This window comes from Solea solea, chromosome 3 (assembly GCF_958295425.1).
Source record: "Solea solea chromosome 3, fSolSol10.1, whole genome shotgun sequence".
NCBI lineage: Eukaryota > Metazoa > Chordata > Actinopteri > Pleuronectiformes > Soleidae > Solea > Solea solea.
The window spans coordinates 8278860-8305784 of record NC_081136.1 but is presented as its reverse complement, the minus strand read 5'-3'; the positions used below and the strand labels follow the sequence as shown (position 1 = coordinate 8305784).

At 41.7% G+C, this 26925-nt stretch overlaps 1 protein-coding gene across 13 annotated transcripts in view; it reads left to right on the top strand.

Moving 5' to 3' along the window:
• nrxn2b (neurexin 2b) overlaps window positions 1–26925 on the top strand; it is a 504397-nt gene that overhangs the window by 202656 nt on the left and 274816 nt on the right. For 9 of the 13 annotated variants that reach the window (XM_058626079.1, XM_058626077.1, XM_058626083.1 and 6 more), the window contains 4 exons: window positions 867–893; window positions 22593–22712; window positions 23933–24314; window positions 25547–25737. In XM_058626079.1, coding sequence (XP_058482062.1) covers window positions 867–893; window positions 22593–22712; window positions 23933–24314; window positions 25547–25737 — 720 coding nt within the window. The remainder of the gene's footprint in view (window positions 1–866; window positions 894–22592; window positions 22713–23932; window positions 24315–25546; window positions 25738–26925) is intronic. The other 4 variants (XM_058626088.1, XM_058626081.1, XM_058626084.1 and 1 more) reach the window with 1 other exon arrangement.

The following is a 26925-nucleotide window of genomic DNA, read 5'->3' as shown; positions in this document are numbered from 1 at the left end:
AGGTGGCTGGGATGTGCAGATCACCCTTTCTTGTCATTTACACTGTTGGCTTTCTTGTGCCCAAAGTGCTGCAGAAGGCAAACGCTTCTCTAATTACCAGGGAGTCTGATTGTGTCAGAGATTTCTTCCTGTTAAAAGGGAGAAAGTGTTGCTTGCTCACTGTGTCCCTGTTAGGTTTCTATTTACTAATTGTAAGGCCTTGACCTTATCATGCAAAGCGCCCTGAGAGAGATAAGTATGTTATGAATTGGTGCTATACAAATAAGTCCACTGTGTTTAATTACAGTCTTAGTCAAGAACTGCAAACACATGGAATTATATAAGCAATATAAACGTGGCTGATTTTTGAATTATTAGTCTCTATCTGGCATGTTTAGTGTAGTCATTTATATATTTAGGATATTTAGAGTGTTTTATATAGAGTTAAATATAAATGCCAGAGAGTATGTTGCATATTTAAAGTTCATTTTCGTCAGATGGACCCTTATATGTTTGCACGATAACAGCCGAACGCTCACATAGTTTATTTCTATGACTAGGATTAAAACCAGAGACGACACTCCATCAGTATAGATGCCGTGGTGTGAGCCTTGTCTTCTGCCGTGCTTTGGGGTGGGGGGTGGAGGGGGGGTGGATGGTGGGACTGATGGAAGGAAAAGGGTGATCCTGGCTCAGAGCTTGTCCCCGGATGGTGGCCCTAGAACAATGATTGGTTGTCTGCAGAATGTACCTTGAAGGATGTAAAATGTCTTTTTTTTGTTTTTCTCTTTGTCCTTTCTCTTCTTTCTTTCTTTTTGTCTCTCTCTCGCTCTCTGTCCTTTTTTTTTTTTTTTTTCAACTCACCATTTCACTCTCTTTCCTGCCAGATTGTATCAGGATAGACTGTAGCCTCAGTAAGTGGTTCTATCCATTTTTCTGACTAAACTGTTGATGTCTGTCTGTGCAGTGGCCCTTTTTTCTGCTCTCTTCTGAATTCACACTTAATAGCCTTCCATATATTTATTTTAATATTGCACATCTTATGACTTTTTATTTTATTTCCCATTTCCTCATCTCTGTGGAGTGAAAGACCCAAGTTGTTCTGTTCTTTGTGCGAGTCGTCCCAGTCATTGAATTTACTCTGTCACTGATTTAATTAGTTTCAATTGTGTAATTATCCGAAATTCGTCACCCTGCAATTTCATTATTTCTCAGATAATACCCATAATGTTCATGTTCCTGCCGACTGTTTCTAAAACCACGTTGATAGAAGAGCAACCTGACACCCCCCTGTTGGCTTTTCCTATTTTCTATTATGCGGCGCTGAGTCTCGCTCCACTCCGCTGCACACGCAGGTGTTGGGTTTTTTTCCTCCCATGTGTGGCAACAATTGTAGTTTTAGCCCCCAGAAAGCTAATTGTTTATCCACTGAGAGGTGGCAGCACCTGCTGCGTACTCGTTTTTGGCAGAAAGCTCATGTTTTTCTGCCCCATGCTGACAGAATGATAGCAAACACTTATTGCTATCATGGCCCATGTGACAATTGAGTGAACAGCGCACAGGTAAGTGCTGCCACGCAGCAACGAACCAGCCCCAAAAAAGCGGGGGGTAGCCTCATGTTTGCGACAAGTGTTGTATGTCTGCGTGTGTGTTGGCGACTTCAAGCGGCGTTAGCGTTAACTAAGTGCTGTCGGTTCAGCTTGAACGGAAACAATGTAGAGCGTCACGTCGCCTTACGTCTTTGTTATGTCAGCTAATTAGCCAGTGAAGCAGTTAGCGAGTATGGTGCGATTGTGGCTGATAAAGCTAATGATGATAAAGCTAATAATAAAGCTAATGATGACTGAAAGTTAACGACACACCACAATGTTCACATACTGCTCTTTACAACAGATTAGTTACAATTTAGTTTACTTTTTTTGACCTTACTTTTACAGCGGTGTTGTTTATTTTATGGCTGCAACCAATTTGCATTTAGCTTTGTATTACTAGAATAGGGGTAGTATTTTTGAAAAATTGTACTTCCCAACCTCAGTTTTCCGAGTCGAGTCGAGAAATATCTTCATTCTTTTTTTTTTTTGTTACGTGCCCACCAGTGACACATGGTCCGAGCCTTAGACCGAGGCTAACTGCAATGCTAATTCTGCACTTTTTAGACCCACTCGTAGGGGAACGGGACCTCATTCCCAGAATGTAAACAGTGTCCGCCATCTTTACTAACAGTTACGCTAACAGGAAGTGTCACTGATGGGCACGTAACAATGAAAAGAATGAAGACATTTCTCAACTCAACTCAATTCTAGTAATACAAAGCTAAATGCAAATCGGTGAAGTATTCCTTTAACTGATTTGAAAGTGTTTATCATTTAATAACACTTTTTTCCCACCATATCCTCCACCCCCTATTTAGATGTCAGGTTCTTATTTTGTGCATCATGTTAAGAACATGGACTGCACTCATGTCCTTCCAACGTCTCACCCCATGCGAGTACTTTGAACTACATGCATTAAAATAAATGTTTAATGTTACATAGCAGTGAGTGTATCCTCGCAGAATGGATTTTAACGACCACGCATAGGTCATACGGTCGCGGCCTGTCAACTTGCTGAGAGATAAACAGTGCAGTCGGTCCCAGATACGACGTGCATGCATAAGTCATGCGTTCCTGTGTAAGCTAACTGGGATTTGGCCCACTAGGCCATTAAGCTGTCAAGCTGTCAAACTGTGCTCACTGACCACTCACACCGCTCACTCTAGTGCACTCTGCACTCATGGTGCACTCACGGTGCACTTGTTTCTCTGGTTGTTGGTGAACATACATGGCTTGGCTGTCAATGAGAATGAATATGAACTGCAGGACAAGGTAATTAGGTCAAAAATATAGCCACTATTAAAAAAAGAATTAATTAAGTCGATATTGATAATTATCAGATTGAATGTCAAATATTTAAAAATGCAGTTTTTCTCCATACAGAAAGTTGAAGAAATCTGAGAACACCGAGCATTTAGGCTGCTAAATGTTCTATATACACTCTATAAACACACATGAACAACAAGTACTCAAAATGTTTAAAATTGGATTAAGTCACAGTTATATAGGTATATAGGTCACCACTAAAGATGCGATATTAAATGAATCCTAACTTTGACTCAACAACACATAAATGAAAAAAACCCTGCATTTTTTAAAGCCTGAATATGTGACCTATAAACACACACCCAGGATGTCCATATAAGGAGTGCCAGTAAGGGTTAAGTTCCTCCTTTCACAAATCTGAGGTTAAACATTCAAAGTTATTCCATGTGTGTTATCATACAGTATATCAAGCTTTTGTCATATTGGTGTTAAAAATGTTTTATAATATGATATATATTGTTGTTGGACTACATTTTTAGATCAGGGTTTAGGTTATATTCTGTTGTGGTTGTGGTTCAAATCAGTGTAGTGAGTGGGCAGGGCTTTCGCAGTCTCACCTTAAATGCACTTTAATCAGAGGGTTTGTGTGAGACATAAGCCTGTGCTTCCATAATGCATGGAGGTGGCCTGATTGTGTTGTGTGTGTGTGTGTGAAACCACTGGCACTACTCACATTCAAATTCTGTCAGGGCAAAAATAAAGCCACCATACCCCACACTGACCACTAGATGTCAGACAAGCACTCTGGATATTGCGTTCTCTGCAGTGAGGGAGACTGAAGCTGTTTCTCTAAATCATTTTTTTTTTCTCCCTTGTGCTCATAGACCTGTCTTTGATGCTGCATTATTGAAAAAAAATACTATATCTGGTGGGTTTGAGGTTACGACATGTTTGGATTTTCTACCAAGAGATTTTTACTTGTCAGGAAAAAAAAATGTCCCCGAGTCCTGCTGCAGCTTTTTGCTGCCAAGCTTCTTCCTCATAGAACTACGCCTAAAAAAAGAGAAAAGTTTTTCTTTTTGTTTATTCACTTGAAATTCACTTTCACTCTGAAAATATATTAATATGTATGCTGTTATTTTGTGCTGTTGCGCGAGCGGCGAGGACGAGTGTTTCCGCGGCTTTACGAGGGATATATTTATTTTTATTTAACCTTTACATTTCTCGGTTGACTGAGCATTGTTCTACAGCAGTGCTGCCCTGCTTTGTAAGCACTAAGTCACAAGCAACACTCTTAAAATATCCTTAAGATTAGTGCATGAGCGTGTACAGGGAGAGCGAAAAGAGCGGGGGAGAACAATTGAGAGCGTGATCCGTGCAGAGCCACAAATAATGAATTCCATGACCTGACATCTTTGCTTAAATTTGTGGAAAGAAATCCATGTATCAGTGTCTTGACTGGCTGGTCCACGGAGGAAGGTTTCCTCACTCGCATTCACTTTCGTGTTAGTGACGATTGCTCGCCGTAATTATATATATATACACGCACGTCTCGCACTTTCGACTGAATTAGACCTAACTGCACACATGGATATCTATAATTTATATGCTGTGCAGATTGAGAATGCCTCTGAGTGCAAAACACTGCATATCCCTGATCTCTTACAGTAGACCGCAAATCCATTTTTTTTTTCCTGGTGGTGAAATAACACATGTAGAAATAACATATCTACACCAGAACACCTGCATTTCCCTTACTGACTCATTAAAGATGTCACTTTAAACAAAAATAAAGTAAGAGTGGAAAAACTAATGCAGACATGAGAAATTCTACTCCAACAATGGTTTGTCATTCAAACAGCGTTGAGGAAGCAGTATGCGCTTCTCTGTCTGCGACGCCACTGCTGCTACAACTACACTTAGTCAACGGTTGACCCTCTGACCTCTTTATTGCGCGGACTTTGGAGCGCTTTGTGAGGCCTGTGATGCGGGGAAGCTCAGCCTTGTGTGTTTTTATTGCAGTATGTTGTGACCCTGTTCTCCTCACCTTCACGTGGAGCGCATCTATAGCCCTTCGCTTCGTTCGGGTCACGGTGTGAGGCCAGCGATATCTGCTTGGATGTTTGGCCTTACAAGCTGCCTGCAACACCTTCCTTCGGTGCTCGATGAGATGAGATTCTGTCTGGCATATGGCCAACATGTGGGGCACGCAAGTATCCCATCTGCTCATGTCATACCCTTTGGCCCGTCCACCTGCAAGCGCGTTGACGTGTTTTAAAGAAGAAGAAAAAAATAGCAACTGACGACAGTTCATTTCCTAAGTAAGCGGTTTGTGTTTCATCCTCATTAATAAGCAATATCTATCTCTAGATGTGTGAAAGGTTTGCTGTCTGACTGTTTATCGCAGGGGTGTCAAACTCAAATGACCTGGAGGGCCAATGGTCAAGATGGGGCCGCTCTATAAAGATATTCATGAAGATATTAAGATATATATGTATATATATGTATATATATATGTATATATATATATATATATATGTATATGTATATATATGTATATATATATATATATATGTTTATGTATATATATATGTGTATATATATATATATAAATAAATATCATTATTATTATTATTATTAGTTTTATTACTATAATAATAATCTGTCCATATTCTTTCACCTCACTGTGTTTAAAGGAAAAGGAGGTGGGCCATGTTTTCCTTGTAACAAGATATTAAGTGGTGGGCCACATGTAATCGATTGGGGGGCCACATGTGGCCCACGTGCCACCAGTTTGACACCAGTTGTTCAAGGTTTTCAAACTATAGGGCGCCAGTGCTTGACAGGCTTCAAACTTACTGCACTAGCCTCACTATAGCCTGAATGTATCTGTTCAAGCTCAAGTATCACTTAAATAGTTTATTATTTTAGTTTTTCTGCAGTAAAAAAAAAATAATATTAATTAATTGTTAGAATTAGGCAACAAATGTGGTATTTATTCTGCCAGTCCACCAAACAGACATTACTTACTGGAACAGGTGTCCGCTCATCCAGTGCAAATTTGAATTCTTGAAAGGTAATAGTTGAAAAAGACTGAAGTGAAAAACTTCTTTCTTAACTGGCTGTATAAGGAGTGATTTGCATCTACTCTCATGCCAGAATAATCTTCCACTGCCTTTACACGTTATTTTGTTACTTCATATATTATACGCTCACAGCGTTTGATGCCAGTTTCAAAGGCTTTAAGATGTAAATTAATTGAATCTCCGAGCTTTATATTATTTCTAAAACATATCTTCTTACAAACCAGAGAAACGGGTCCGTGCTAAATTTCGAATCGTCTTCTCACCTAACTGTTTGACGAACGGATCCTGTCAACTGTGATTAAGTGCAGGGAATTTGCATGAGAAAAAAAAAAAGTGGTGTTGCAAACTTGTGGGAATACCCCACATGATATTTATAATATATTTATATTTATAATATAATATATAATATTTGAAGACGTTGTACACATTACAGATATAATAACAGAAACGGAGATAGAATGAACTGAGCCAAAGAAAGAAAGGGTAATAATGTCTGTTTTTTTACATTTTGTGCCGTTTTTGTGTGAATATTTAGCGACTTTACAGACCCCCGGACATGAATAGCGAGAAATCTACTACGGAAAAAACTTTCTGTCATAAACTTAAATACTTCGTCAGATTGAGATCCATCTAACTGTATTTACTGCGGCGGAGAGTTGGGGACACACCCACACAGGAACAATCACTGATCTGTATTGTTTATTTTATGATTCAACACCTTTTCCACGCGTGTGGGTGAAATCTCTAAAGACAGGAGGTGTTGTAGTGATGTCTAAGCGTCTTTTCAGACTTACTTGAGTTACTTTTCATTGACAGTAGATCTTCGAACACAAGACAAGCAATAACAGCACGAGAGAGAGCTGGGAATACGACGTCATCGTTTTCCTAAAGTAGCGTATTTGTGATCTATGCACAAACGCGAGGCCAGCGTTTTCCAGATTTTCCAGTAAAATGCTGTCTCCGTGTGGACAGACCGCCTCTCTGATTAAATAAAATATAAATAAATATAAAAAATAAATATGCGTATTGACCTAAACCCTTTTCCGTGTGGACGGGCCCTTGCTGTACACTGAACTTGCTCAAGGGCAGTTTATATTCAAAGCAACGTACGTGACTGTTGGTATGAAAATCCTCTGTTCACAAGGCAAAAGACTATCAAACCCTTTCTGCTTTTTTCCCCTGATCGTTTGCAAAAATGAGAGGTATAGATTGGGGGTATGACTCGCCACCTTCTCGGGCCGAAAATAGCACGCTGTAAAACCCAATGACACGCACCTTGCACTAATGTGGACTGTTGATAGAGCCACTGCTTACAGCGGGGACTGATGAGAGACCTCTCCTAAACCTTCCATTAAGGAGCAGCCCTCATTACAGCAGAGTGCCGGCTCCTCAGCAGGAGTGCACTCCAGTGTAGGGCCTGGTTCTGTCATTTCATTATATACTGTTATCACATTACAACTGTGACTAATTTAAACATTAAAACCTTGTTCTTTTTTTTTTCCTCATTAAAAAGCCATTTTTGATTAAAAGTTGTGCCATAGGAACGCACGTAATCATCACACTCATTCACGGATGTGCAGTAATTATAGTCCGATTCCACTTGAGCCCCAATGATTCAATATTGATATTAAAAGCCTATTAACTCAGGCATTCACAGAGTCTGCAATTATTATTACTATTTTATTTATGTATTTGCTTTTTTTTTTTTTTTTTAGCCAGCTGTCGTGATAGCTGTAGTAGTTTGTTTTTGTCTGCATTTTAAAATTAAGCTGCATTTGTTTTTTGGCAGTTGGCCACATGTACCGCGTGTAGTGTAGCGCCGCGCCTGTAACTACATCTAACTTTCAATATCTGGCAGTTATTTACAATTTACTGCATGTGAAAGACATGTCTTAACAATTTAAAATCAAAGTAGTTGTGCATGAACACCGGCTGTAGAGAAAACCCTCCTCTGGTGAAGCCGATGTCCGCGGGGAAAACAGATATCACATGATTCACTTCCCGCCAATCAAAGCCGTTTAATTGGTTCATTTCTTCACGTGAATTGACACATCTACATAATTGTGGAAGGTATACAAGGATTTTATGAAGGGTTTATATCCTGTATTGTATTGTCACTTTTGATGAGTGAAGAATCATTTTGCGGGTCGGTCGTGGAGAGACAACCTTGGCGGTAGGATTTTGAACAAAGAGTTCAGCTCGTCCTGAGCTATCAAATTCATTTCTAAGATTCAACCCACCATATAGGGGAAATCAGCCCATTTGGAAGCATGCACAAAATCCTATTGATTTCCACTTAGTAGTAACGAAATACCTTTGTTTTGGTTTTTTTTTTTTCCCAGTGACCTATTCCATGTCCTTTAATTGACCAATTTTCCAGTCAAGTGGATGTGGTTTATGTTTGTAAGACGGCTATTCAACAGAACACTGTCCACCAAAATGGATATAACACAGTGATGACTAACAGTGCAGCGACCAGTGCTGTCATGGGAAGGTGCTCTCCCACGAACACCTGACGCATCTTGTGGGTAGATGGATGAATGTGAGATGGAGACCTGAATCTGAGGCACACACACACATACACATATGGATTAGGGTCATTGTCACATGCTGAGTTGTGCCTGATGATGTATCCGTGTAGCCGTTCCCACTGACAGCAAGTTTATTTTTAACTATTATTATTATTATTATTTAGTTTGAATTTATGGTTGCACAGTTTGGTAATTTGTATTAAACTGGGTTATCTTATCTGCCACGCCAGTCTGGAAGCAGATGTCTCTCTCTCTCTTACGCCACAAGAAGTTTCTCAATCACTCACTTGAAGTCATGAGTCATCACAACCTTTCTCTGCCAACGTGATGTCAAAGATTTGCTGTAGGCATGAGGAGGCGCCTCCAGCGTGTGCTGTCATAGTTGGACTGTACACTGTTTATTTTGGACGTTCTGAACAGAATTGAGCGTAGATTTTTATATTTAATCCTTTAACACAATAATGCAAAGCGCACTTTGCATTACCGTAATTACGCAGTGGTTCGTGCTACCACAAAAATTCCAACAGTTTCTGAAAGATGAGGAGACAAAGTGACGTCAAAGTCAATGTGTGGTTATTACGGTAATTTCACTTGTGCTGTTTCAAGAAGCCGGCGAATCAGCGTCTTTTGTCACCAGAGAGCAGAGAGTTGGGAAAAAAAACGTGTATTTTTTGGACATTGTAGTCAGACAAAAGAACATTTTTCTTTTTCATTTTAAATTGTTAACACACATCCAGTGTGTTAACATCCAGTAAATTGTAAATAACTGCCAGATTGTATGGGCAATATAGGAAATATGGGCAAAAAGCACATTTTTTGTCCCTTTTATGGTTAAAATAAGCAAAAAAAAAGAAAAAGAGGAGAATGTTGCACCCTCAGAGATGGTTGTATTATTTGATATGAATAGGTTTATGTAAAAGCAAAATGTTTATATGAAAGACAACAGCAATTTCTTGCCCCCAAACATGTATAATTATACTGCAGACTTGTTCGTGTGATACCATCGTTTTAATTTACCAAATAACTCCAAACACATCTGAGCTGGATGTCTCGTGGCCGAGGCTAATGGCTTTGACGGGAAACAAAGTTCATGTCCAAGCATAATATAGTCCTCATAATAATTGCATAGCCCATACCTTTCAAACCCATATGTATCGGGGACTACGCTTCTGTCATCACGAAAAGCTCCAGCCTCCCTTCCAGTGTATAAATTAGTAACCACCACCATTAACTGAACATGATGTGATACCAAAGCTGTACAAACACATTCAGTCCTGCAAGTGTTTACTTTTTATTGTGCACTTCTCCATTTTGACTCAGAGTGTGCTGCGTTTGTATTCATACAAAAGAAAAGAAATGTTTTTATATAAAATATAAAAGAGAGACAATCAGCCAAAAACACTCTCCCGTTGAACCGAGCTCCACAAATGAGCCGAAGAGCTTTTATTGCCAGGTACTCACAAATGAAAGGGCAATACTCCAGCTGAAGGACATGCTGGGAAGGTGATGGACCGTAGTTGTATAAAAACCATTGACCTCGAAAAAAGTTTAGTCTATTTTATTCACCTACTTTCAAAATGTTCAGATTCCGTGTTCAGTGGTTTGGACATGTCGGCAACTGATGTCTTTTTCTTCACCGTTGAGCCCAAAGAAGAGACGTTTCCGAGCCATGCTGGGGAGCAGATGGGAAGGAAATTGAAATTGACAAACCGCTGACTGATGACTGTGGAAAAATTAGGATGTTCTGTCCTCCTTGTTGAATGGGAACTCTCCTCAATTTACCCGGGATTTTGAAAAACCTTGACGCGTTTCCAACAAAATTACCCAGGAAAAACTTTCCATCGATTCCAAACTTTCACCGAAAGAAGTATACCTACAAGGATCTTTTCAGATTACCAGGAACTCTAGAGGGGGCGGGGCTGTGTGCCTATGAACGCAGCTGTTTAAACAAGACCTTTGGAAGATGATGTAGAAAGAAGAACTTATTCATTTCGGTTCATTTAAAAAATATGGAGCAAAAGAAAAGGAGGGGACGGACGACGAGTTCCAGGCTCTTTTGAGCGTAGAGGAGGTTCAGCAGGAAATGACCAAGTATCGTTTTCTGGGAACTTTGAGGTGCGGTGGAATCACAAACCACACATATTAGCACATATCAGGTAAATAACTTCCTGGTAATAAAAGTATGTCAGTTGGGATTGGCACCAGCAACCCCTGCGACCCTCATGTGGAGGATAAAGTGGTAAAAGATGGATGGAAGTTTGACAATCACCTGAAATGCATTGGTGTTCTCTTCCGCGTTATAGTTCATCCAAATAGACTATAACTCCGACATTAAGCATTTATGCTACCAAAGTTTAGTACATGTCACAAATGTCACAAACATTTCTTTAAATTAACATGTAAATTATTCAAACCAATAATGTAAATGTTACCCAGTTTTAACCTCTGTTTTTACAATTGATAAATAGTTTTTTTGCTACTGCATCATCAATCCAGAACGACTCCCCCTGTCTGTATGGAGTGCAATCTCCTTTTTGAAATTGTATTTCATAGAATTTTGCTAACACACAAAACACAAAACTTGTCACAAGTGATCAGATATCAACGGCTGCATTGGGCGCTGGACCGTAATGTGTTGAATTGTGATGTGCCCGCGTCACCATCACAGCCTCGGTCCACTATCAGTCTGCCTCCTCCCAGCGCTACGTCGCACCGCAGCACCAGCGACAGGTTAGATGTGGACTCATTACCCTGACACTAATGAGAGAACCGGCAGCAGCCTGCAGCTGTCAGCACCCATACTGCCTTGCAGGACTGATGGCTATCCCGTGGGACAGTACCCTCCTACTACAGCATCCTGGGAAATGTGGTTTAAATCATAATCTGCATTCCCCATAGGACCTTTTTTTTTTTTTTTTTTTATAATGCTAGGGTGAACAATTTTAGCGGAGAGCGAAAAAAAAAGAAAGAAAAATGGGGACAGAGAAAGCTGATAAGAAGCAAAAAATAGTGAGCAGGTGGGCAGGGTGCAGATGGCAGAAAGGGAACAAGCACGCCGCCTGTGCTTAAAGCTCCAACGGGAGCACTGAGGGTAACATGTATGATTCATTTCCAGTTTCCACAAAATCAATCTGCTGTCCTCTTGACATCTCCCCGACACAAATATGTCTTCCTGCCGTGGCCATCTGCAATTCTAGAAGCCATCAACAGCGGTTATCTTGTCACGGATGCGAGCACGAGTGCACCTCTCTCCCGTGCATCAGCCAGAACACTGTGTGGCCCATGAAAGCAGGCGGTGAATACAAATGACTGCATGTGAGAAAGAATCACACATTTTGCATAAAGTAGACACACAGATTCGTGCAGCTATTCTTATTAAGACACTGCACTGACTTGCATTCATTTGGACAAGCGCACACACACACACACACACACACAGGCACAGGCTACCTTATCTCTGTAATTGGCATGAGGGGTCAGAGCAGCCAGCGTAGATAATCATGGCTCTGGGTCATAATCTGTTTACTGCTCCCCTCTCTTCTTTTTAATTCTCTTTTTTTTTTTTCATTGACCGCCCCCCCCCCTTATCGTATGTGTCTTCATACTCCCGACACACTCTGAGCCACCAGTCTTTAGTTTTCTGTCCCTGCTTATGATGCAGCACCACGCAAGAGATGTTTTTGGATGGAAACAGCGAGGGGGCGGTTTAGCTGTTGTTGTCAGCGTCCTCATCTGACTGCCAGACCCCCGCACTTAGCGCCCCGCAATCCCTTCCACCGTGCCCACGCAAATCCAGGCCCAACTGTGTTCCAAAGAAAGAGCTCCCTTCACAGATGTACGAGGCATGCAGCGCAGCAGAGAGAAGCTTTACGGGAGGGGGGGCAGTGTGTGATGGATTCATGTTTGGCAAAATGTAGGTTAGAATAGGAGGTAAGATGCAGTGTGGGGAGAGAGAAATGTAGTCGGGAGACACAACAAAATGAGGAATTGGAAGAAAATGCGTCGTCCTGCATGTTTTATCATCATGATAACTCATGTGTTTGATTATCTTCACAGCCTTTTTCCGGACGCTAGTGTAGCGCTGGCTTTTCGGATGCCCACGTGCGAGTAAGTAAATCTTGTCTCTCGCCATAGAAACCACATTAAATCCGGCAGCCTTATGTAACTATAGCTGCTATCTGTCGTTGCTTTTACTGAAAGATGAGTCTATATGGGTCACTTGCCTCCATTGAAGAACTCTCGGGCCACTAATAAACCGCAGTCCACAGCAGTAGAAGAGTCATTTCTACTTCCATTTCCAACATATGGTTAGTGTATGTAATAACCGTTTGGTAAATGATGCCGTGATCCCGTCTGCATAGCGACTGAGGAAATCGTGTGTTGCAGTCCAAACGCACTCTCCAGTCTTTGCCATCGCTCAACTCATTTTTAAAAACGAGACCATTTCAAATATGAAAGTCAGCGAGGTCAGTTAACCGGTCATGAATCATAATGAGTCACCCATGGGTCTCTGAGACATAAGACATCATTTACATACCAAAGCTAAGCAAGTCAACCAGGACTTCAAATAACATCTAATGTTAATATAAAGAAAATCACTTAATAACCCATTTAAGCTGTGCATACTATATCTATACGTTTTCATTGACATCAGATTGTATTCAAACTGAAATGTGCTTATGGTCGTGTATAACAGATGTTTTATTCCGTTGTGAATGAAATTCTAAATTAAAAGAAGTCAAAGTCAATAACAGACCCGTGATTGTAATTTATATTTTATGTAAAAAAAAGAAAAAGAAAAAAAAGGCCCAATGCCAAGCACTGCATCATTATCTGATTTGAGTTTGAAAGTGAGGCAATGATGTACTCTGTGGTGCATTTGTGTAATTGCTAGGAACTGTACTGAAATGACTTACCCACCTGTTGTGTGGCAATTACTGCGTTGAACTCACGCACAGCGGTGGCCCTGTTGAGAGCAGCACAGTAAATCCATGCAAACAAATCTTATTTTCTTAAGACCTATCCTTCGTCCCTTATCCTACCTCATCATGTCAAATTCCTCTTTGACAAACCAAAGCTTTGTTTTGAAAAAGAAATGCTGCAAAACTGTGATCATTCCCAATCAGTGTGTCTGTCGACATCAAAAAGTACCAGGTACTATCACTAATGGAAAGAGCCAGAACTAGGTAGTGGAAAAGTGCCATTATTATCCGACTTATTTTGCTACATTGCTGATTAATATGTTTCTTAACCCCTCACAATGTCCGTCTGGACTTTTTTTTTTTTTTTTGCTTATTTTAACCATAAAAAGGTCAGAAAATGTCCTGTCAGTAAGTGCTTTTGCCCATTTTCCCAGAATAACTTTTTAATATCTGGCCGTTTTACTGGATGTAGAAATAGTGTATTAACAGTTTAAAAGGAAGAAAAACAAAAAGTTTTATTGAGAAAAACACTGTAGTCGTACACGAACACCAGATTTTGACGTGCAACTGCTCAGCTTTCAGAAACCGTTTACATTTTTTATTAGCGCAAATGCTCACGTAATTACAGTAATGAAAAGTGTGCCTGCACAAAATTACGTCTGCAATGCACTTGGTGTTAAAAGGGGAACAAGACAGTCCGTGTTCTGCGGGTGTGGTTTTGGTCTGAAACAGCACGGCTGACGAGAGCGTCAGTGAAGAGACATTTACATCGGCTCGTTTGTAGCAACTAGAACGTTTTTTACCATTAAAAACGCCTTCATGTTTGTAAGTACACCTCCATATCTCACATATAAGCGAGATAGGACCGTGCTATGACCGCTTTAAAACTGAATCAATTAACATGTAACTTGCATATTTCTCGAGTGCGTTTTTCTTCTTCTCCTACCTTCCAAAATGTACTTTTTGTTTTCTAAACGCATCAATAAATCATTCCCCCATTCAAAAAAACAAAAAAAAACAAAAACAAGAGCACGGTGACAGATGACTCTTAGTCGCTGCATTGCGTAGCGGTTTGACGGATAGCATTTTGCACGGAGCGTCCTCAATCTCGCATTAACATTTCTAATAAACGTGTTTAGTGTATGAGAGCAGAGGCAGCACGGTGTGTGTGTGTGTGTGTGTGTGTGTGTGTGTGTGCGACGTCTCAGAGTTGCGGCCCCCACCGTCCAGACACCACTTGACCGGAGTAATCAAGTGTGAAGGTTGTGAGGGGCAAACAGCCATTAACTTCCCAAACACAGGCCATCATCACTGTCTGTAGAACACAGTGTGTCGGTGTGTGAATGAATGCAAGTGTCAGGTCTTGGGAGTGCAGTATAGGATTGTGTGTGTGTGTCCTTCATTGTTGTATGTCGATAGATTGAGTGTGAATGTATCTGTTTGGGAGGCCGTGCATGCGTGTGCGCGTGTGTACAGACTTTCAGATTTGAACACGTATGCTGACATTTTTTCCATATTTATCTTTATTTTTGAGCAAATCGCTGTGACTTCAGCTCACATTATTCCCGTATGGCGGTACAGTGGACCGGTGCTTGCCCGTGACCGCCTGTCTGACATGCCCCTGTGTCAGCTGGTGTGACGCCGTGCCGATCCAATCCATCTGCCACTGGCCAAGCAGGCACGAGGGAGAACTCATCGCTGGCAATCAGGACAAAAAAAGGGGCCGCTGGGGCTGGGGTTTGGCAAGGCACGGCGTCCAGGAGATCTCCTGAACTAGTGACCTCAAAACAGTCCCGTGTATAAACAAGGGCGTGATGGAGTGTTAGTGTGTGTTCGTTGTCAGTAGAGACTACTGTAGGAAAGTAAATATACTTGTGAGAAATGGATATGCTGTCTCGCTTACGAGCTGCCGGATAGTTCACCAGCAGTTGTGAGTGATTTGCTGTTGGGTTTTGTGTTTAAAGGACCACTTCACCCAAAAAATATACCATTTTTTGTTTTGTTTTTTTCCTAATTTCCAGAGATAAATGTGTTATTTGATCATCAGACACTGGATCTGAGATACACGTCTCTTTCCCGCAACAATGGAGGAAGTTGGGATTGAAAAAAAAGTAAAATAAATCTGACAAAAAGTAGACATCTAAATGAGAAAATAAAATCAATCTAAAGGAACAGGTCAAATTTCCTCCAACTCTGTAATAGAATGCGAATTAAACGAACACAGCAGCGTCGTAATTGTTTTAAAGTTCTCGCTTCATTTCACCAAGTGGGAAAAAAATGGGTGAAACAGCCCTTTAAAGCGATATAATGTGAGAATATCAGAATCTCTTGACATCATGGGACAGAGGCATGTGCATTGTAGGTGCGGTGCAGTATGCCATGCTAATCGGGGCTTTTCTGACAGAAGACAGATTTGATATCTGTGATGTATTTAACTGCATGCATTCAGTGTGATTTTTTTGGTGACACAGAATCCAAATTTGTATGCGCTGAGGTCAGATGACTAAGAGTCATGACTAATACTAGGTTACAGGTTGGTGTCGACACCAACAAAGAGTACATTTATATCAATACAACGTCCTCGCGAAACACCCTGAACTACATGTATCGGGTTAGGTGATGTGTTAACAAACCTTTTAATGGGTCCCTTTCAGTTGTATTTATAGGATTAGTGCATTTTTGGTTTAAATCTAAGAGGCAGCGTGCTGAGGTTCTCAAAAAACAACAATAGACAATCAATAGGCGTTGAGCTCATAGGGAATAGTTGCAGCTCAGGAGGGTTTTTGGAAAAGCAGAGACTCTGAACCTGAATTGACCCATTAAACAAGCATAAACATAAATGAATCTTTGTTTGTAAAAGGTTGTTTTCTTTTTGTTGGACTTCCTTTGTTCTGGACACTGACCTTGTCAGTCCAGCACTTCCTCATCAAGACAAAGGCATGTTCCTAATGAGGCGGACCTTCATTTGTGAGGCCCTAGCAAAGGTCAGGGTTTCATTAGTTTTGGCTACTTTTTTAGTTGGAATCCAATACAGTGACCTAAGAAGAATAGCTGCACACAAACGCGTGTGTGTGTGTGTGTGTGTGTGTGTGTGTGTGTGTGTGTAGGGGGTGGCGTTCCTCTTCATTACCGATGTTAAAGAACCATGCCAGGCGCACAGATGGCAGAGGAGAGAGGGGGCATGGGGGGGGTTGGCACATAAATTGCAACGCATGCCCACTAACGATATATTTCCACACAGTCAACGCGACATAAACAAATATGCAAAATCCAAAGATTAAGTCCTCAAAGCTCAATATGCTTCGCTAATAATCGTGATTTACTGCGCAGTGTAACAAACACAACCCTGTCGATTTCATCCTCAAGATCACCTTGGCCCCACACGAACACACACACACAAACATGTGACGTCAATCCACCGATGTTACTGTGCCAGCTTCTTCTCTGGGAAATCAGCCATGCTGACACTGCATCTCTCTTCATCTTTTTTTGCACTTTTGTGCATCGCTGAACCCCCGCACACTTTGCCCTAATTAGGGTTCCCCCCCTTTCCTTCAGACCCCTGCCGCCACCACCGCTAATACTTAAGAGCCTAAATTAAAAATTTAAACGGTCACCGTACAGTACGGTTTTCCTTTCTCTTTATCAGTTATTCGCACACACGAGCACACAGAGGATTCTAAATGGATGCGGACACTTCTCGGCCTAACAGTGTTCACCGGCTTGCTAAGTTTACTGAGTCCAATTAGAAGCACCGGTCTGTATGCGCGGCAGGAGAGCCGGGCAGCATGTTGACGTCTCGACTGCAACACGTTTAGAATTTAGAAGAAGTCATTTTTCCACACACACCAATTAGTGATGGTGAATTTGCCGGTAGTGAACACACACGCAAGCCGGGTACGGGGAGCAGTGGGCTGCACTTTTCACCTGGATTGAACCAGTGACCTTCAGGGCTATGAGAGTAACCTTTTCAGTCTCTCTGTGTAACACAGGAAGGACGGTAGGAAGCAGGGAAGTCTAAGTGTACTGTGCCCACACTACACCTAAGAAATGATGGACAAGTGCCCTCGTTTGTAGATGAGAAATGTGTGTTTTAATATCAACCATTTGTTCATTTTAGCATCGGAAATGGGCAACAGCGCACCGGCAAGCGCTGTACCAAATCTATTACAGCTCCCATGTTTTTTCCATTTGAATGTTGTGACAATGGTTCAACAATGTTTATTAATCTGATTTTAGTTTGAAAGCAACCAAAGGAAATGTGGACAACAATGTTAATTATACCTTGACACACAACAAAATTGACTTAATTACTATTCATTTATTTTAACCATAGAACACCTAAGCCTCAAATTATTATTATTATTTTTTGCTTATTTTAACTATAAAAGGGCCAGAAAATTATCCTATGATTAAGTGCTTTTGCCCATTTTTCCCAAATAACTTTCAATATCTGGCACCTATTTACAATTTACTGCAATTTAAAATGAAGAAAAACAAAAACATTATTTAGAAAAAACACCAGTCGTACATGAACACAAGATGTTGCGTGTTAAATTTGAAATTTAAAACAACGTTTGTTTGAGTTTTGAGTGAAATTACCGCAGTAACCACACATTTTTTTTTAAATAAACCTTGTAATAAGTTTGCAGATTTATTTCCCATAGTTATATATAAAATATATATATATATCCCAGCACTGGGCACATAAAACCCAACCTTGCACAGTATATCCCCCGAGATATATCTAATGCAGTATCCATCTGCACTTGTATGCGTACACTTGTGTGTGTGAGTATTCACCCTACAATGTGCTTTCCCAGATTGGCGCACACCAGGGGGCTGCCTGAGGTCCATCACCTGCTAGTAAAATGTTAATTATGAACATAAATAAGTTCACCACTCACTTTGTACAGCCCCCGTCCACAAACATACACACATACACACACACACAAACTTTGATTACCGCATCTGTCTGTCTTGCTAAGCAGGGATTTTATGGAGACATCTTCAGAACCCTCACTCTTCCCCACGAATCCACAAAGACGCCAAGCGTAACAATTCCCCCTGGCCAGCATTTAGTCTCTGTGGTTGTGTTTTTAACCTCCTCTACTGCTCTGCATGAAAAATCCATTTCAATCATCTGGCATTCGCCCTCATCTCTCCACACACACACCCCCCGACACACACACACACACACACACACCCTTTGTCTTTTACGCTGGCGCCTTATTTGCAGCAGCACTTAGAGCAGTATCAGCATCCTCCCTCCCTCCTCAGAGTGGGGTTGCTGAGCCAAGAATGAAACTCAAGGGAGTCTGGATCTTTGTTGAACCCATTTTAATTGGACCGCAGTCCACTGTTATAGTTTCCCTGCTCTCGTGGGTTGCCTGTGAGCGTACATGCATCGGGGGCGGCCTTGCGAAAAACGTGTGACCTCAAAAGTGCTGAATGCCAGGCGCTCATAATCATCACACTCTCTTCCATGGGATTCAAATTGCGGAGCCTGAGCCTCGTCCGTACACGAGGAAGACAGGTTCGGCCAAACATTATAAAATATGACACGGAGGCAAAAAAAAAAGGGATGGAGCACAACTACCTTATCAGCTCAGGTTCCACTGTTCTGTCGAGTCAGTGTTGAGGTGATAAAAAAAGAAAGTGACATATTCAGGACACAAGAGTAGTTCATGCTGCATCCATTCAGTTTATTGTCCCCTCCCTCAGTGAGGCTCGGTGGAGACTTCCTAATGTTTTAATGAACATACATTTGGTTATGGTTTGCTCATATTATGGATAATTACATTAAACCTCCAAGCAAACATAGACTCTTTGGCTTATCATGACCCCTGACCCCAAATCTATACATACTCTATGCATGGGACACTCTTACAATGAGTAGAGCGAGCCGTGCCATGCTACAACTATATAGTGGAAAAGCCCCACAATATAATGTATAGGGTCCATTAGGATCGGTGGTGCAGTTGGTTGGTGATTGAGTGTCATTTACACATCAGTGAGGGGAGATTGTAGTCATGTGCTGCCTGTGGCCCTATCATACTATATGTGGTCACATGTGGTGTTGATCCACTGCACCGGGTAGCAGTGGCCAGCTCCAAGCCCCTCTGGCTTGCATCAGACTTCAGGACACCTGACAGCACAGACCATAACGTGCGCTGCTTTCATGCAGAATGCTAAATAAACTAAGTCGAGCGCTCCCCTTTGCTTTGTTTTTAAAGCGTTTCCACTTGCTCAGTCGCTGTCTTTTCTGTGCTCATTTTCATTACTGGTCTGAACGACGTCTGGATCTGTGTGCCACTTTCTCCTCCCTAAGGCGGGAGAAAAAAGCAACCATTTTTAATTAGATTTCCTGATTGTCATGATACAAATGTCATCATCGCCTACTGAAGACTTCACTCTCAAGTTGTTTTGATTGCGGTGTAGACATGATAATGTCACAACTGTGCTCCAACACTGCACTGCAGCAGCAGCAGCAGCAGCAGCACAGTCTGGATAGAGACGGATGGCAACAACCAGCAGCTATTGTCTTGTGTTTCATTGATCCGATTGCATTAATAAAGGTTGTTTACAGAGGGAACACAGCAACCAGTGATGGATGACTATTGGTAATTGCGCATCAGCCCGCGACCATCACACCTAATTTATGATGTGATGACACAAATGATCCACAGTGCAGGATATTTTTAAGTAATCTCCTCGGTGCTTCTTAAGCTCTCCTGAGGCATATTTATAAAGTGCAAGGGGGGGAAAACAAAGTGATGGAGGGATAAAGAACGAGGAAATGTCTGCTGATGCTGAACACAGGCCTTCGCCCCCGCTGATGTCCACCACGAAGAAAGAGGTCAGAAATGGCCGGATGAGATTTAATTGCATTTTGATAATCACCAGCAGTGTTATTAATGAGTATTGTGCCACTCTCGCAGGGAGTCCTTTTCTTGCACAGTGACTAAATTAAAGGCTTAGTGGCTTTAATTTAACCCTGGACAAGTAGCTCTCAGCTTCCTTGTTTATAATCTCACTGATATTCCACACTTATCCAACACCCGGTGCTTTATCGATGTGTTGTTTTGAGGAGTCCTTTCTGAGTTGCACTGATGGCATGATGATCTGGCACACGTAAGCCAGTATGATCACTTGTCTTTGGTTGGCTTTACATTCCGCAAGCCAACCACTGTGGTGTATGATTATGTAGTCCCTCTTGTGATTTCAGAGAGGTTTTATTTTTGTCTTTGACTATACCTTAAATCACCCCCGGAGACATTCCAGTGGACTTGTGTCACAAACCTGTCCTGGTCCCTACCGTCAAGTGATATTTTTATTGTGTATTGCCCTTTGCCCCTAAAATCTATTGGTCCCTTGTTGAGTTTGTTGCTGCTTGGCTAGCTAGGTCAGAGCAGTATATATATATATATATATATACCCCCCCCCCCCCCCCCCTCCACATTGTTAGCTGTATTCTGGCCAAATGGCTCCTGCTATGTGTGCAGCAGTGGCCTCTGTTCTCCTGTGGCCTGTAGCAGATAAGCCAAATAAATATTGCATGGACTGTATTCTAAAGGGTAGCTGTTCCCCTTTATTTGTGCTGCTCTCGACTCTTCTAACTTTTTACGATCTTGCATCAGCCGGCTGGTTGTGCTGGAGCTCTGTTGCACTTTGCTCCTCAGTTTTAAGTTGCTTTTTTATTGTATTTCTTTATATATATCTGTCCCTTTGTGTGTTTTCGTCCTATCCTGCTATTTATCTTTGTGTCAGCGTTAACTTTTCTCCTCGCAAGTTACTCTATATCCACTCTTGGTTTATTTGCAGCAATACAGACTTTTGTTTTCTTTATATTTTACTTCACACACGATGGGCCCGAACATCCTTTTTGTTCAGTTTCATGTGGCTTAAGACATAAAACTTCACAGAAATAAACGAGAGTAAATGGTAAGCAATTCTCCAGTGGTCCATTTGTATGTTCTTGCCCAGCAGAGCCATCTAACAAAGGGGGCTTTTTCTCTCTTCTGTGATGGGGGGGGATGCTCCACTTGAGCATCTCGACATGTACACACACAGTAAAAAAATGTTTTCTCATATTAGATCTGTTATGAACAACTTAGCAGTTCTTTAAATGGAGGAAATACATTGATTTCGACGTTACAGTTTCTTTATATACCTGCCGCAATGACACAACAGTCCTTGCTCCCTTCCAGAGCTGAGTCCAAGTTTGGCAGGTAGAGGAAGTGTCTGAATAAAAGTGACTGGTCTCCCCCAGCGGTATTATTTCAGCCTGCCCTCCTGCCAAAAAAGGTGCAAGTCTCCTCACATTATTGTGGTGTTTAATATATCTATGTTCCTCTGTTCACTAAGCCAAGTCCCTTTGGAACATGTCTTCACTTTCTGAAGCCACTAGTGTACTGAGAAGGGTATTAGTGTCTCGTGGCTTAATTAAAATCCACACTTTTCTCCTTGTCACTCCTTTTCAACAACACTTAGCTCTGATGTTGATGTAATAAGACTCTGTCGGTAGGATATTAATATCCTGTTCCTTACTTTGAAAATATGTTTATGTAAATAAGACCCTATGAAGCGTATCTGCAGCGCCATATGCCGTTGCATCAAACCGTCTTCTTTACTCGGCTGAGGCCAAACAACAGCGTGCGAGCCGAGCTGAGGAGAAGAGAATTGGTTGTGAAAGGGGGGGGGGGATTGGGGTTTGAGAGCAGTTTGTGGACAGGGGGGGGGGTAAGCGGTTAAACCGTCTGGCCTCACCCATCAACTCCCTCCCTTTATAAAGGCCCGTTTAGAGAGATCCCTCTCTCTATATGCTGAGCTGTGTCATCTCCGCGAAGGCAGAACATGACTTCATATAGCGCTCGTAACAGAGCATATCTAGTCATCGTTGGCTGCCTGTTCTAATCTGCATCCTCAGCTCGTTACAGAGTAGTTGTCCTACTGTCTTTTATGACATCCCGCTGCAGCCATGTGATTGTTTGTGAAGACATTCAATTTTACAGTCTGTCAGGCCCGGATACTTGATTCCTTTTATTTGCGCGAGACTCTATCGTGTGTGTGTCGTTCGCAAACATGCAGGTTTTCCTCCACAAGCTCTGTCACCAGCTAAGTGTGTATCTGTGTGAATGTGTAGGAGTATAGAGAAACACACTCTTTTCCCCGTGTGCTGTTTTTAATTTGATTCCCCCCCCCCCCTCGCTACAGGCAAAGGACCTGAGGTACTGTTCGCGGGGCAGAAGCTGAACGACAACGAGTGGCACATGGTGAAGGTGGTGCGGAGAGGCAAGAGCCTGCAGCTGTCTGTGGATAACGTCACAGTGGAAGGTTAGTTGCGTTTGAGACACAGAGGGAATAATATATGAATGAGATAATTGATAATTTAGCATTTAGCTTTGTATTACTAGAATAGGGCTAGTATTTTTTTAAAAATTCCAAAACCTCAGTTTCCCCTGAGTCGAGAAATATCTTCATTCTTTTCCTTGTTACAGTTATGTAACAACAATGTACAGTTATGCTAACAGGAAGTGTTACTGGTGGGCACCACCAGTAACACTTCCTGTTAGCATAACTGTTAGCAAAGATGGCAGACACTGTTTACCTTCTGGGAAATAGGTCCCGTCTCCCTACGACTGGGTTTAAAAAGTTTCAAGCCTCGGACAAAGTGACACTGGTGGGCATGTAACAAGAAAAGAATGAAGATATTTCTCCACTCTGGAAACTAAGGTTGGGAAGCACAATTTTTAAAAAAAATGCTAACCCTACTTTAGTAATGCAAAGCTAATTGCACATCGGGGAAGTATTTCTTTAATGGAACAACTGTGAGGTAGCAGCTCTGTACAAATTAAGCAGGAACACGTTCTTCCAACTACCAAGAAAATAGCAAGAGAAAGATAAAAGTTGGAAAGACTATTCACTGCACTGTGGCCTCAGGCAAAAGGACGCAGGGCAAGTGGTGAGGGAAGAGGTGAGAAGAAGGTGTAAGTTAAATGAAGGAAAGAAAGTGGGCACAGTGAGGCCAGAAGCAATGAATGACCCTGTGAAATTCAGACTGGTTCACAAACTGGTTCATGGGTAAAAAAAAGGTAAAAAAAATAAAAAATAAAGGTGGAAATGCCCAGGGAGCGCTGGCAGCGCTGGCCCAGAATCAGCAACGAATCGGCGCGTTGCCAAGCTCATTAGTCAACATCTCAGAGCAAACACTGTATAAGCTGAGGTATGTACGGTAGAAACAAGAGATTTTCTGCAATAAAATGCTTGTATAAGGTCATTCATGGCAGGTTAGATAAAATAAGCTGAACCTTTGTGAACTCATGGAGTTTAGCTATATACTGTGTTTTGCCAAGAACATTTTTTGTTTTACTGGCTCTGATAATCTCATGTAGTGCCTCTTGCAAGGTTTGTATAGCAGACTAAGTTATGTAAGCACACATTGCTCCATAATGCATTTTAATATTATCATGGCGTCCCCAGTATTAGCTTAGGTTTTCATATAATAAACCTGTAAAGGTTAAACCTGTTTTTCCCTCTATATTCCAACGTTTCAGGCCAGATGACTGGCGCTCACACGCGTCTCGAGTTCCACAACATCGAGACGGGCATCATGACCGAGCGCCGCTTCATATCCGTGGTGCCCTCGAACTTCATCGGCCACCTCCAGGGCCTGACCTTCAATGGCGTGCCGTACCTGGACCAGTGCAAAAACGGCGACATCTCCTACTGCGAGCTGAACGCCAGGTTCGGCATGCGCCACATCATCGCAGATCCGGTGACGTTTCGGACCAAAGGCAGCTACTTAGCGCTAGCCACGCTACAAGCGTACGCCTCCATGCACCTCTTCTTTCAGTTCAAAACCACCACGCCAGACGGCCTGATGCTGTTCAACTCTGGAGACGGGAGTGACTTCATTGTCGTGGAACTGGTGAAGGGGTGAGTTTTACTTCCCTTGCTGATACATTTTGACCTCCTATCCATTCTGCCATTCACAGATAACAGAAACATGCCTGAGATGAAAGTCTTGCTAACACTAACACATTTGATTTTGATAAAAAACAAAAACTTTATATAAGGTTGCTATACATGATATTGGCTCAATAGAAATGAGTTTAGAGTATGATCACTTGTCTTATTCTGCAAGTTATGATTGGCTGAGAAATAAAAGAAAGAAATAACCACATTTGTTTAGTTTGAAAATGGGAAAGCAGTCAAAGCGGGAAAAGACAACCTGTCACTGTGACGTTTAAAGTGATGGCGCAGTGTAATGACGACGGAAAAAAAAAATTCACTTTGTTATTCTGTGGGCCACTGGAACAGGGCTTTCTGCTTAAAAACAGTGACATTATTTATGATACAAATGAACTCAATTATTCTACTTTTGAACAAAAATAGCATTCGCCCAATATCTTATCACAGGGTTGTTTATTATAATGCAACACAACACTGGATGTGAGCATAGCTGCCTAGTTTTCTTACCGGTATTTTTTATGACAGTGACCAAATTGGAGCTGCTGGGGATATGAAAGTTGTCTGAGGCTGCTTTAATATATACGTTTTGAAAAGTGTTATCTATAAAAGGCTTGAAGAAGCAAACATAGACCCAGAAATACCTGGTTTTGAATCACATTAGCGACTTTTTTGTGTAATTAAAAGATCAAAAAGAGGCTTTTGCCTGTGTATCTGTCTTCCTCTTGTGCTTCAGAAAGCCAAAAAGGACTGGAATCAAGGTAGACATAAAAACATACTGTACTTTGAATGGAACGGCCGACATAGTCCTAACACAAAACACAAAAGACCGACATATTCGTGTGAAGGAGGGAATTGTGTGAACCTCATCTGCCTGTGGGCAAGCCGCGGCTCATAGCCAAAACCTGGTCTCTATATTTAAATGTCAAACCAGTGAGTAAATCCCAGGCTTCTTGTGCAGCCACATACTGTACACAGGCTTATTTTTTTATTCATTATTTACCTCCAGACTTTGTCCTTAGACATAGACGAGACAAATAAAGGAGCAGAATCCAATGTTCAATCACTTCATAATGACAATTTGAGGTGGAGTAATATCCACTGTGACCTGTCATCGCCAGCGCGGGTCACTGAAAGGAAAACATGATGAGAAAGTTTCTGCAAAATGTTCTGAAAACCACCTGAATTTTTCTTCACAGTTACGTCCACTACGTCTTTGATCTCGGCAACGGGCCGTCGCTGATGAAGGGCAACTCAGACAAGCCGCTCAATGACAACCAATGGCACAACGTGGTGGTGTCCCGGGACGCCAACAATGTGCACACGCTCAAGATCGACTCACGCACCGTTACTCAGCACTCCAATGGAGCCCGTAACCTGGACCTCAAAGGTAGGAGCAGGCCATACACAGTGCTCAGCGATGGATTATTCCACAACATGTTGCCACTCATGGGAAATAACAATTTTAGTATCATCCTTGGTTTGTCCCTCAAGTGTTGTTGGATGGTAGCCACGAACACATGCCAGATCAATCCTCTTTCAAAATCCTTGGCTTTTAGAATAGGTTGAGTGCACATCCGTTGGTTTCCTTTGTCCCGGAAGATTTCTTCATTTTTGAAGTATGCATATATCAACAGCAAAGTCAAAACACAAGGTGTTAGAGGAATTTCCATCTGCTGGCTTAAACATATGTATTTGTTTAATTACTGGTTTTTTTTTTCATTTAGTTTTTCTCCTAACAAGCAATGGCTCAGTAAAAGCTGAGTGCAGTAATTAATGCTGCCAATTTGTGAGATGAAAACACAACAAAAGTCTATCCTCTTCACCTTGAAATATAATTCCCCTCTACTGGGCAGATGTTGGCTTTAAGGGAGCAATATCCTTCCCCAATTGGTGTCCCAACATAACCTAAATACACCATCACAGACGGAGCTGAGAAAAAGAGTCCTACCGAAAACAATAACAGCTTATCGTTTCATCCTCCTCTGCTTTGTTGTTTTATTTCGCACGACTCGCTTGTTTCCTCTGAGCCGTCCGTCTGACTGGAGAAGCGCTGTCATATTGGATACACTTAAATCCTGACGTGATGGCTTTTGATGGAGAGACACCTTTCCTTTTTTTGACTTTAAAGAACTGTGTCGTCATGAGCCGTCTTCAAATAATAGCTGTGGTTACGAGACCCTCAAGTGTGAAAAATACCGGGTCCTGTGTGACTAACCCTAACAGAACGGAACAGAGATGCAATGTGACGCAACAGGCATTCAGTGGAATCCCAGGGTTACTTGTAAGAAAGGCGTTGATATTGGATAACAGAGGGTGGAAGGTAAACTCCTCGAAGTGCCCATGTGTACTTGTAATCTATAGGGCTAAGCTCTGGACACTTTACTTTGATTTTACCTTTATTATGCATGGGTTGTTGTGTGACTCACATCAGAAGTCAGGATGAAGTTGCTTGAAGGCTGTGATGAGTCAAAAGATCAAAAAAAGAAAGCTTTTTTTGGGGGGGATGACAGCTTTTATTGATGGACCTCCAAGGATTGTCCTTTGGGGATATGCATGCTGTGATTAGAAAGGATAA